General features: G+C 39.0%; 1 protein-coding gene across 1 annotated transcript in view; it reads left to right on the plus strand.

The window, feature by feature from the left end:
* SEC22B (SEC22 homolog B, vesicle trafficking protein) overlaps window positions 1–11,003 on the plus strand; it is a 30,055-nt gene extending 19,052 nt beyond the window's left edge. The window contains exons 2-5 of the mRNA XM_004717259.2: window positions 1,271–1,380; window positions 4,376–4,536; window positions 6,399–6,545; window positions 10,158–11,003. Coding sequence (XP_004717316.1) covers window positions 1,271–1,380; window positions 4,376–4,536; window positions 6,399–6,545; window positions 10,158–10,312 — 573 coding nt within the window. The 3' untranslated portion in view covers window positions 10,313–11,003. The remainder of the gene's footprint in view (window positions 1–1,270; window positions 1,381–4,375; window positions 4,537–6,398; window positions 6,546–10,157) is intronic.
* The last annotated feature ends 2,528 nt before the right edge of the window (window positions 11,004–13,531 follow it).

Genomic DNA, 13,531 nt, shown 5'->3' on the forward strand with positions numbered 1-13,531 from the left:
GACACTGATGTATGTATGGATTGTGATAAGAGCTGTAAGAGCCCCCAATAAAGTGATTTTTTTTTTAAGTAAAGTTTAGTTCTCTTCTGGCCTCTTTGGTCGGGGCCGCAGAAGCGAGATGACGAAGGGAACGCCATCCTTGGGAAAGCGTCGCAATAAGACGCACACCTTGTGCCGCCGCGGGGCTCCAAGACCTACCACCTCCAGAAGTCGCCCGTGGCACGTGTGGCTGCCCAGCCAAGCACAAGAGAAAGTATAACGAGTGCCGAGGCTAAAAGAGAAATACCACCGGTACTGGTCAAATGAGACACTAAACGTTGTATGCCGCAGATTCAGGCATGGGTTCCGTGAAGGGACAACTCCTACACCCGAGAGGGCAGCTGTTGCCGCCTCAAGTTCATCTTGAGGATTTCAACATGTAGTTGTGCAATAAATGTTCTCGTAGTAAACAAAAAAAAGAAAAGGTTAAATTTTAAAACCACTTAGAATGACTTAGATGGATATTACTTTTAATCCTATTATCTGAATGTTATTTTGCACGTATCTGCTTAAGAACTAACTTAATTTGATAATATTTTAGGTCCCTTATTTCCTGAATTCCTATTATTCATTGATCAAAACTGAAGCGTCCAATAGAGTATACAGTTATTTCTCAGTGTTCAGGTTTGCTGTTACCTAAGCTCTTTCTAACTAATCTCAGTCACCACATAGATTTATGCAGGGAAGAATATTTGACTTTCAATCTTTCTCCTCTTGTTTTTACTTCGTTACAGTTATAAGATTCACAACAATTTTCAATCATGGCTGCACACAGTTTTGTGTAAATGCCCAATATTGTACTACTTTGTAGGAGATTCTGTTTGTCCGGCATAAAAATGAGATTCATCTGTGTGTTAATCCCAAGATTTCCCCCAGTCCCGTGCAGGCTGTGCTTGTGTGTGCTCGTATCTGCAAGGGAACTGAGGTAGAGAAAGGAGCCCTGGATTGAAAGGTGGCAGAGCGTTCAGTGCAGTTGGGGTGTACCGTTTAGCATGTTAACAAACAACTAACAACATTTTCTTGAACAATGGGCTAAGTCTTCCTCTTTTGCTCTGAAAGTAAGTTGTTTAATATTTTTTAATGAGTCTTAAAATATTTCAAAATGATCCTGTTAAGCTATAAATGGGGAAAACTTGTTCACATAGTGTCTTCATAATATTATTGTACTTCTTACTAGTTGATACAGCTATGCTTTGTTGGAAAATCCTTAAAATAAGTTGTCTTCTTTCAGTCTGGCCGGGACCTTCAGCAGTACCAGAGTCAAGCTAAACAACTCTTTCGAAAGTTGAATGAACAGTCCCCTACCAGATGCACCTTGGAAGCCGGAGCCATGACTTTTCAGTAAGTACGATCCTGATTTCTCTGTGTTCATTTAGATATGAAATACAGTAATATAAGGAGTATCTGACTGGAATGATAGTAGTGTTTTATTTTTCTTTAGTAAAGGTAACTTTAAGAATATAGCCTTATCAGTAAGTAACTCCCCTGCTTGTAATTCTATCAAACTGAAGTCATACATGAACATGTCTAATGAATGTTGGACACCTCGGGTTATAACGGGTAACTTATGTTTTAGAAACATCTTGGGGCCAGATACATGTAGATGAGCATCCTTGCTAACCTTTCTGAAATGTCGTTGGGTGCCGGTGGGTCTGTTCCACTTTGTAACCACCCTATCTGCGTGCACTACCCGGTCCTGCGCCGTCTTCACACTTGCTGCTGTGGTTGAGCCCATCGTTGCAGCCACTGTGCCAGTTGTCTCGTTGAGGGTCATTCTCTTTTGCACGGCCCCTCTGTTTACCCAGCATGCTCTCCTTTTCTAGGGATGGATTCTCCTGATAACATGTCCAAAGTACGTGAGATGAAGTTTCACCATCCTTGTTCTAAGGAGCATTCTGCATATACTTTTTCTAAGACCGACTTGTGCATCCTCCTGGCAGTCAGTGGGATTTTCAGGGTTCTGTACCAACAGTGCAATTCTGCTTCCTCGGCTCTTCAGTCTTCCTTATTACATTGTTGGGCGTCTGCAAACACATGAGACAATCGAAAATACCATGGTTTGGGTCAGTCATCAGCCCTCAAAGTAAAATTTTTGCTTGTTAACAGTTTAAAGAAGCCTTTTACAGCAGATTTGCCCCCAAATATTCTCTCTCTCTCACTGCCATCGAGTCAGTGCTGACTCACGATGACTCTATAGGGTAAGGTAGAACTGCCCTGGTGAGTTTCCAAGATTATAACTCTTTGTGGCAATATTAGACCCAGTCTTTCTCCTGCCCAAAATATTATAGGTGCTTCATTATATAATATCCATATCTCCAACATAGATTAGGGAACAAAGGCTCAAGGAAAGTTCTCATGGAATTGAGAAAGAGTTTTTCTCTTACCTGCTTTATTTAGGATCTTCTTAGCCTCGTTCCATCTCTTATTTCTATCTGGGAGCTATTTATCAAAGGTTTATTCTTTACCAGATCTTGTATAAACCCTGCTTTTAATGTCCATAGTTTTTAGTGAATTTATTCTCTTGTTTACAGAGAGGGACACATAAGTATACTATAGTAACACAGGGCAAAAATTGCTAAAATTAAGATATGAGTGAAATACTTTGGGAGTCTACAAATGGGAGCATTACATTTACATCTGTGGGTGGTAAGTTTAAGGAAAGGGCATAAAGAAAGCATACAGAAAAGTTTTACAGAAGAAATTACAGTACAGTTGACATTTGAAAATAGGATTTTTCACGTATATGAAGGAGCATTGCAATTAGAAAGAAACAACATACTTAGAAGTCCTTGGAGACATAAAAGAACCTTGCTTATTGGAGAACAGCATGTCATTTGATAGATGTGATAGAATGTAGTCTACACATGAAAAAGCTACAGATATTGTATCAAGGACTGTGATTTTGTTTTACAGATATTAAGGAACAAGTTAGAATTTGGAAAAGGGACCCCTGGTGGCCTAGTGGTTATGTGTTGGGTTTCAATTCGCAAGGTCAGCAGTTAGAAACCACTAGCTACTCCTTGGGAGAAAGATGGGTCCTCTACTCCTGTAAACACTTGCAGTCTTGGGCACTTTCAGGAGCAATTTTACCCTGTCCAATAGGGTCACTATGAGCCTGCATCGCTTTGGTGGCAGTGAGTAGAATTTTGAAACAGTGATCAGATATCCTTTTTCAGGAATAGAACATAAGGTGATGTTAGGAGGTGTTCTAGATTGACGGCAAGGAGCTCAGGTAGCAGTGCTTTTTTGTAAAGGTCAGATAGATCATAGAATACAGTAGTCTTTAAACCATCCGTGGAGCCTTATGGCTGCTTCAGGAGCCACTGTAGAGAGGCATACATACAGTCTTAACTCCTTCCTGGGTGCCGTGGAGCTCACTGTCAAACGTAGGAGGTCTGCGCTGATCTGAAATGTTTACAGCTAATACAAAGTACGCTTACCTTGGAAATTAGACAGTGTGATCAATCCTGAGGTCATTGTTTTCTATACCAGGTAAATAAATACATTGTGACATTAACCTTCGACTTTTAGGGATGATTTCGTTTCCTTGAATTAAAATACCATAGAGTGGGTAGCTCACAGAATAGAAGTTTATTGTGTCCGTTTTCCAGACTAGAAGCCCAAATCCGAGTATTGGCTGTGTTGACTCCTGTTGAAGGCTCTTGAGAGTGACTCTGATCTATGCCTCTCTTAGAACTTCTAATGGGACCTAGCAATCCTTGATTTTCAGTAGCCTCTGCAGTCACACGTCTCCTTCTGTGTAATGCTCTGTTTCTGTTTTCTTCTCTAAGACACACTCAGATAAGATTAGGACCCAACTCCTCCAACATGACTTCATATTAACTGATAATATCTTCCCAGCCAGGTCAGGTTCACAGGTACCATGAGTTAGAACTTCCACTTATCTTGGGAGATGGGGGCGGGAGGAGGAACACACACATTCAATCTATAACAATATCCACTGATTTTCTTTATGAATGATTAAAAGGGGTTTAGATGTGTGTGTTAGCCAGCCATCTACACAGTCATAAAGGATAGGTAGAGTTATAATTCAGATTTTTCAAGAAATAGTCTTAGGTACTAAAATATTTTAGAGTTACGTAAAGGAATAAACAAGTATAATAAGCATGCCTAAATACTCCTTTTACAATATGAAATGAAAGATGCTTGCTCCTGACTGTAAGGATTGTGATTTGAAAATTTTCTGATGTATCCAGCCTCAAAAGACTTAAACTTGATGTTTTCACAAGTTTGTAGTGAGTATCAGCTTCAGACTGTTGGAGGCGCTAAAACAACTAAAAATAACTCTCTTGCTTTTTTTTTTTTTTGTCTCCAGCTACATTATTGAACAGGGTGTGTGCTACTTGGTTTTATGTGAAGCTGCCTTCCCTAAGAAGTTGGCTTTTGCCTACCTTGAAGACTTGCACTCAGAGTTTGATGAACAGCATGGAAAGAAGGTGCCTACTGTGTCTAGACCTTACTCTTTTATCGAGTTTGGTAAGTTTCTACTCTCCACTGCTTTAGCACGGGATCAAACTACGTATTTGTAATTTGTTACGCTGATAACATTTTTAGTGTGGGCTACCTACTGATGTTTCAGACTCACTCGCTCGTTCCAGCCCTTTATGTCCTTTTGAATAAATGAGGGTTTCCTTTTAGTTCTTAAAGATCTTTCCCCTTAGAATTCGCTGCCCTTTGTTGTCGTTTGATTTGATTCTGCAGTAGAATTATGTGTAGCAAGGCTATGTGTCTAAAAATCTATTTGATTGGCATTTAATTGCTGTTATTTTTTGCCCCCAGCCTCTGTATACACGTTTCACACATACACACTCACACTTATTCACAAGATGGGTCATTTTATGGAGAGCAGAATTTAAGAGTTTAGAAATTTGAAGCAGAATAGTGTTTTAGTTTTTTATTAGCATATGATTCTCTCATTTACAAAAAGAAAAAGTGCTAGAAGATATATGATATGGGAGAGAAATATATACTGTATGCAGAAATACTGACTGAGCATGAATGTCCATGTTTTAGAATCTTAGACCCATCACCAATCAGACCAGGTAAAGTGGCAGCAGATCCAACGGAATCCTCTGTTTAGGAAGTGAGTACAAGTAGGATCAGGCTACATCACTGGAATTTTTCATTAAAAAATAAGCTTGTGCACTCTTAGAATTCAGAAGTATTATCCAGCTTGCTAGATTAGAGGGTCATTTTGTGTTTTTGAAATAGGGAAAATCTAGCTAAAGAAAGCCCAGTGCTCTGTAACCGCAGATTCTCTCCTAAGTATTAATTTATATGCTGTCTGCTTTTTCAAAATTTATTTTTAGATACAAAAATAACATGCCAGTAAATCCAAGGAAGAAAAGGCTTGGTGCAGTTATGACACAAAGGAAATAGGTTAGTTAAGGAACTATGAACACACAATGATTATAAGGGCACTACAGTGTACCTAGGACCAATAAACTGGTGGTCATTGCCATCCTTAGGCCTCAGAGGGAAGGGGAGGCAGCATTTTGGGGATTGGGAAAGAGAAAATATATACAGTAGGCCAACCCTGAGAAGAACAGTAATCCTGATAGAGGGATACTTCAGCCCAAGGTGACTTCTCAAGGAGAAACCAGAGTAATAAATACCTTGCTTATTCTCTACCTCCTTCTTCCACACTTGTGGAGTTCTCTGTTTCCCGAGACCCTAAAGGAACCTGGAAGGCCAGACAGCAGGCTCAGAAGGGTGGAGAGGACCTTTAAAGATGGAAATGAATTTAAGATTTTGTCACACGTTGAAAACATGATCTTTAGTAATAAGTCACTTTTCTTAGAGTTTTGAGTGTACAGCCTCATACACATATAGGGCTAAAGCTAGAGGTAAATGCCCTTTTATAGAGGTGTTTTGGGAGACCACTTAACTCCTGTTGGCTTTACTTGAAGTGTAAGAATGGGTGATGTTGAGATGTGTATGAAAGGAAAAACTTTGTGACAAATGTTTTTTAATATTTTACTGATTATGTACTTCTTACTAGGTTAAACTGTAAAGTTGCTGTGTTGGTGCCAGCATCCTGCCTTCAGGGACTATATAGGATTATGTAATAAAACTCTTTCATGAATATTTCTGCATTGCTATAATATGTCTTACGTTTTTGAAGGCACAGATACTTTTAGGTCAGAGGGGGTGCAAAGCACCTAGTTTCTTGTTAACATTCTATACAAATGAAGAAATTAAAGCCAAAATTTTAATAGTCCCCAAAGAGCTTGGTCAATCATGGACACAGCAGAACCAAACCCTGAACTTGCAGTTCCTTCCTCCAGTACGTTGATAAGCATGAAAGGCATTAGGGGACATTTTCTTCTTCATTCCAGATACCTACATCCAAAAAACCAAAAAAAACTACATTGACAGCCGTGCTCGGAGAAACCTGGGCTCTATCAACACTGAATTGCAAGACGTGCAGAGGATCATGGTGGCCAATATTGAGGAAGTGCTACAGCGGGGAGAAGCACTCTCAGGTATCTAAAGGCACTGCGCGAATCTCAGAAAGAAGGGGTTCGGATTCCGTGATACAAATAGGACTCATTTCTGAGGGTACCTTGTGATATGAGTGTCTAGTACGGTTGAGCATTCAGGTCTTGTAAACATGACATTAAAATTGTATGATTTGTTTTGGTGACTTGGGCAGTGTAAAGGAGTCTTACAAAACAGAAGCAGTCACTGTTTACAAGGCAGTTACAAAAATATAGCTAATTAGGTACAGAACACTTGTACAGGTTAGGGAAAGTAGAAAGAATGAGGAAGTAGTCAAAGACTTCTTCGAGAGATTTTCTGAATACCGTTTTGATGAGACTTTATTTTTACCTGATGAATCTTGGTCAAAAGCCATTTTCATAGGGCCATTTGTTTGCTGAAAACTTGTAAAATCTGTTACTACAGGAGTATAGTTCAGCCTGGTCTGAACTTTTATTTAGTCACTCGTTGTAATTGCGTGTCTGTGGTTGATGTGCTCTTGTGATTTCATAAGCATTCTTTCTCAGCCAGATCAGCTGTCTCACTATCCTTGCTGATCTGTTCTCACCTTAAGCTGGGCAAGAACCGCCTCCTCCAAGAAACATTCCGTGCTCCTTACAGCCTGGTTTTCCTCAATCTCTTCTGTCCTTTACGCTCTTCTAGCACTTAGCTCATAATGTTTTTCAGCACTTAATCGTGTGTGTATATATAATACATGTGTATATACACACACACACACACACATATGCACGTATATTTGGGTGTTTTACCTATTTAATGCAGTTATGCGGGTTCTTTAAAGGTAGTATATTGTACATGTTTTGTACATGTAAACTTTGTACTTATGCAGGTTCTTTAAAGGTAGTATATTGTACATGTTTTGTACATGTAAACTTTGTACTTATGCAGGTTCTTTAAAGGTAGTATATTGTACTTGTTTTATACATGTTTTGTACATGTAAACTTTCTACATGTACAAGTTTCCTATTGTACATGTTTTATATATGGGCACCAATCAATGCCATAAAGAGTATTTCTTGAATTCAGCCTTACTACAAAGTTAATTAGTAAATGGAGTTTTCATTTTTATGAGCTTCAAGCTTTTACCTTTATGCTATTAGCCATAATCTAACACTTCCCAAGGTGCCTATAGCACACATATTTGCTAACTGACTTCTCTAAGAAGTATCTGTGTGTTTATGGTTTTATGTGCTTAAAAATATTCTGTGTAAAAGAATCATCTTAGCAGTCACTTACTTTCTGTGGTGTAATAGTCGCTCCTCTGCCAGCTATGCTCAGCAGATTCAGATTCCTGCAAGCTTTGCTGAGAACTGACTTGGGACTTAGCAGACATTCTGTTCTAGGCACTGTGGACAGAGCCGGGAACACAGTCATGACACATCATTGACCGTTAGGGAATGCATTCTGGGAGGCTGGCTAGAAAGATTCCTTACAGCATTACTTCAGTATTTCTCGACCCTTACCTGTTTCCTTGTGTGACTAGGTGTATTGCTTACTCATAAGGCCAGTTGCAAGTTTAGAAGTGACTGCCATGCCTGTGATGTTAATAACATACTTCCCAATCAAAACCAAGCTTTTATTAAGCAGCTCCAAATATTTGAGAGGGAAGCATTCTCTAAGGAAGAATAAATAAATTCAGCTTGCAAAATCATTTTTAAAAATTTAAAGAGGTAAGAAGTTTGATCATAATCCATTTGTGTCAAACAGAATTTTTCTTATGCATATACTCGAGTATAAGCCGACCCGAATATCAGCCGAGGCACCTAATTTTACCACAAAAACTGTATTAAAAATATATTGAAAAACTCGGCTTATACATGAGTACAGATGTTTTTTTAAAACATTCCTGTATTTATGATGGAAAATTCAGTAACAGATAACGGTGATAGTTATATAGCTTAATATAATTAATGTTACTAATTGTACACTACTAGTATGTGATGAAAAACTCATATTGGAAAATGTTGTGTGTGTTTACAACAATTAGGGACTCTGGTGGCACAGTGTATTAAGCATTAGGCTACTAACCAAAAGCTCTCTGGAGGTAGCCCACCAGTCAATTCATGGGGGCAAGCTAAGGAGGTGTGCTTCTATAAAGATAGACTGTCTCAGAAACCCTACGGAGCAGTTCTATGCCCTATCAGTCAGAATCAACTAAATGGCAGTGAGTTTCACAATACTTTTTTTTAAAACAAACTGTATTTAATCTGATTTAGTTTCCCTTAAAGTTTAGTTAACAATTATAAAAAGATGGCTTTAAATAAATGTTTTTGCAGGGGGAAAAAAAACTGCAGAAAAGGCTTTAAAAGCTTGTTATTAAATAATAGGTTTTCTAACATCTTCTAATATAACTTAATTAAAGTATAACCTTCCTATATCTGTTTAAAGACTATTTATGATAACTTTAGTTTCATAGTTGTCTATTACATGGATATTCTTAGAAATTTGGTAAAGGTCACCATTGAGGGTTAGCCTAGTGCTTAGCATCTGGTTGGTTAATTGAATTTTCTGGCTACCTGAGTCTTGTATGGAGTATCATTTTTCAACATATGAGAAACTATTACTTAAATTACTAAAAGATTGTGAAAATGATAGCAATTGATATTTTACTAATATCAGCCAACATTTATCCAGTGTATACTTAATATTTGTGGACATTGAACTCACTTTACATGCACTCTTATACATCTGTGTACTACACACTCCTAAGGTATAGTTTGTTACGATCCCCGTTTTATCGATGAGCAGCTGAGTTGTAGGGAGGTTAATGACTGAGGAGATCACATGGTTGCTGTAGGTGATATTTGAACCAGAGTGTCTGACACCAGAATCTGTGCTCCCACCCATCTGACTCTACAGCCTCAAGAATTTGAACATAATTTGGGCTGATATGTTTTAAATGTAGATTTTACTGTGCTTCAGGATCATGAGCTCATCAGTATGTAACCTTACACTTAAAAAGGACAACTCAAGATTAATAATTGTTGGGTTGGATTTTTCAAGTTCGATGCCATTCTTGAGCATTGCTCTCCTCCTCTGCTTTGCTTGCCTTTGTTCAGCGCACTTGAAGCAAGTGCTTAAATGCAAGTAAGGAGCCCTCAAAGGCAGAGGGAAATATCAGATGGATTGTAAGCAGTTTGCAAGAAGAGAGTTGTCAGAATTGTCAGATCATACCTGATACAACTTAGTGCCGAGGTCCCAACACGAAACAGCCACTTTCTGAGGTTTAATATTGATAATGAGCCAGGAAGGAGGAAGTAGTATACTTCTTGGGGGAAGAAAAAGAAAACGTTTTCTAAAATAAAAACAACAAAACCCACTACCTTGCCCCTTCCAACTGTACAGTTTCTGAGACAGAAGGCGGATGGCCACGTCTTTCGCCTACAGAGACTGATGGGCTGGATTCAAATCACCAACCTTTGATTAGCAGCAGAGCATTTAACCACTGGGTAACTAGTGTGCCTCTACTTAAACTGTGCTCAAGGATTAACTGCCTCTTTGATAGAACGGCACTCATTTTGACTATTTGTATGTGTTACTTTTAATAAAATACTTCCCTAGACTAATTAGTGTTTTCTTTTTTTCCTCTTTGACAGCATTGGATTCCAAGGCTAACAATTTGTCCAGTCTGTCCAAGAAATACCGCCAGGATGCGAAGTACTTGAACATGCGTTCCACTTACGCCAAACTTGCAGCAGTTGCTGTGTTCTTCATCATGCTAATAGTGTATGTGCGATTCTGGTGGCTGTGAGCTAGTGATTCCAGTCACTGATCAGGAGAACCTAGAACCCAGCACGCATATGTTTTCAGGAAGCTGAGCCCACGGGGATGTGTATTAGAATCCACAGTAGAATCCAGTGGAACTTCTGCCCCTAAAGACGTTGCAAGAAACGATGTGTCCTGAAAATGAAAGGTCCGCCTCGTCTAATGAAGCTTAGCCCTGTGTAGAAAGTCTCTGTTGGGGGCAAAGGCTTTCTCTGGGTGCTAAGCCATAGATGTTAGGGAACAGTAGGTTCTTGCATTTTGTGTTTTCCTTCCCAGTGTTCTGTGTTTTTTAAGCAGCACTGACTGGGGCATTCTTCCTCTCTAATGGAGCCATCAGTGAGAGTTGGCTTAACCAAACTGTGCCAGGAAGATTCCAAAATCCCATCAGAGAAGCCAGCACTAGGGAACGTTTTTGATTCTAATCAACATTCCTTTTGTTGGTGACACTTGTGATTTCCTTTCATCTGAATTTTTGATGGGCTTCAAACAAGACTCCAGAATGTGAAGGTTAATTGCTGTGCTGCACAGATCTTACCTTCTGGCCCCTTTAGGAAAGTTAACCCTATTTTCCTCCCCTTTCTTGTATTTTGCTTATTGCACAATTGCTTTAGGATTAAATGAATTATATTACGATGCATTGAAATTATATTATAGCACTCCTTGATTAAGAAGGCAAAGTGTTTTCTGTCATTTTCTTAAAACTCTTAAATTAGCTTGGGACTTTATACATTTTCTTTTTCGGCATCTGGTGTATATTAATAGAAGAGAGTATTCACATATGGATAGCCAGAGTTACCGGCTTAATGAGAAAAAAGACAAATGCATAAAGATGGCCTTAGCCTCTTTACTTTCTCCACTAAGGCTTTCTCATTCTTTGTTTCTTTCCTTATTTCCCCAGAGTTTCAAGTCCCATAAACATCCTCTCAGAATGTTTTCAAATTTCAATAAGAAAATGTTCAGCTGTATAGTGAATTCAACTTAAAGACTTTGCAACAATGCAACTACTCAAACTACTAAATATATTAATTTGAGAAAGTCTTTGAGAGTACCATATAAATTCTGAGAATGCTCTAGAAATAGGTAGTTTGTTTATAGTGGCTTCTCTTAACTAATAAAAATACGTATGCTTTTTTTTCTCAGGGATGATGGGAAATTCCTTTACCTTCTGAGGTAGAATTTTTTTACTGGGGAGAATAGGCCTTTGCAATATTATCACAAGGGTCTACAAGATAACCTCTAAGTCTTACACATTACTGCAGACATTTCCGTAAATTATACAAGAAAATGAGCTAACTTGTTCTTAGCATCTTTGGAAAGAACTTTTAACCAGTAAGCCATTTTCCGGATCTCAAGGGGTCACAAAGTTAATGTCCCCTGATTCCTTGTAAAGAAGAAAATAACAAAAAACAACCCTTTATTTCCATATAACAAGGCAGGAGAAAATGCTTATTATATTCCTGATATTTTATATAAAATTAGATAAAAACATGTCCTCTTCCATTTTAGACTTAAATCTGTCAATGTGAGTTTTGTGCATGAAATACCAAGTTATTTTTATAGCGAGCAAGTACTTCTGCGCCTTAACAGGCTTTGTCTCAAAGTAATAACACCCGTGACGAGCGCCTTTGCACAGCTGGAACCCTAAATGGTGGCGCCCTAACATTTGGTGCTCCTCAGGCGCGAGCTGCCATCGAGAGTTAGGAGTTGCCCCCTTCCTGGTCTGCAGTGAATGAGAGAAGCACTTCTAGAGTGGCCACTTCCTTGCGGAGCTTTGCCGTCGAGTTAACTTCCTATTTATACATATCTCCTAGGCTCATTGCTGCCTCATTTCAGTGGGTTAATTTGAAAATTAGAAGTGGTGAGGGGAATGATGGGCAAAAGAACAAGAAAGCGATTTAGAATTATGGGGTAGAAAAGAGAGAGAAAGGTGATCCTAGTGAGGCTCTCCCTTCTTTATAGGAGATAGTGGGAAGATGTGACGAGGCGAAATATGTCAGCAGCCAGATGAAACTCTACAAAACAATTGATGCATTCATTAAGAGGGAACAACCCATTAACTTTTGGGGGAGTAGTGTGTAAGGGAAGCCTTGCTGAAGAAGAACAGGACATTTTGGGCAGAATTGCATATGCAAAGGCATGCATTAAGAGAATGCAGCCTCTTTGGGGAATTGTAATGACTTGGTTCAGCTTACCTCCGAGGGTGCACATTAGCAACAGAGGAAATGTGAAGGACAACTAGACTGATAATGCTGTCATAAAAGAAATTGCCTACCATACTAGGAACTTAGGCCGCGGCAAGGGATGGCTTTGGATTTGTAGTTGTCAAGTGATTGTTCTGGCCAGAATGTAAAGCTACCCTGAAAGTATGGAGATGAAACTAAGGAGCCATCAAAGACAGAATGACACCTAGGCTGTAACCTTTCAGAAGTAGATTGCCAGGGCCTGCTTCTGGGTGGATTCAAACCACCAATCTGTTCATGAGGAGGCTTTACCTATTTACACCACCAGGGAACGCCATAATGTGCTTTACTTCTGAAATCACTCAGATGTCAGAATTTGGAAATAGCTAGCATGTTGTACATAGGTCTAGTTATTTAAATGTTTAACGTGCTTAAGTCTTTTGGGAAATTTGAAAATCTGATTGAAAAGTATGACTTGACTGAGAAAAGTGTCCATCAGTACATGCCCACAAAGTATCACATTCCATTCTGGGTTATACAGAGGCTCCACAGAGCTTCTGCGCGATTGGTCCATGGTCCCCCGGTGAAGATCCTCTGATCTCAAGGAACTCAAAGGGAAGTACCCAAAAGCTTTAAAAACTGTCTAGCTGTGGAGAAACAGGAATTCTATAGTTTGGTAAAAACATACTCCTGAAAAAATACATTTTTTTCTTGTAGATTTACATTCATGAAATGATTGTACAGAATATTGTGGGTCCCAGTCTCTCAAAATTATATTTAAGCATCTTAAAATTTCCATTTTCTACTTTAGCAATAGGAAGTCTTGCAAAGCACGTTAGAGAGGCAAATGGATTTCCCTTCCTGTACATAGGGTTTAGTAATGTATAATAGAGCAGCTCATAATTTAGACTCCCGCCTGATGGGAGTTTCAATGACTAGGGGCTTGAATCTTAATGGCTGTACATCTGAGGCTTTGGGTCCATGCATGTAGCTGAATTGGCTGAACCCGGTCTACTTTCTCAGAC

The sequence above is a fragment of the Echinops telfairi genome, unplaced genomic scaffold (assembly GCF_000313985.2).
Source record: "Echinops telfairi isolate 266 unplaced genomic scaffold, ASM31398v2 ScPeMD7_7466;HRSCAF=8504, whole genome shotgun sequence".
Classification (NCBI taxonomy): Eukaryota; Metazoa; Chordata; class Mammalia; order Afrosoricida; family Tenrecidae; genus Echinops; species Echinops telfairi.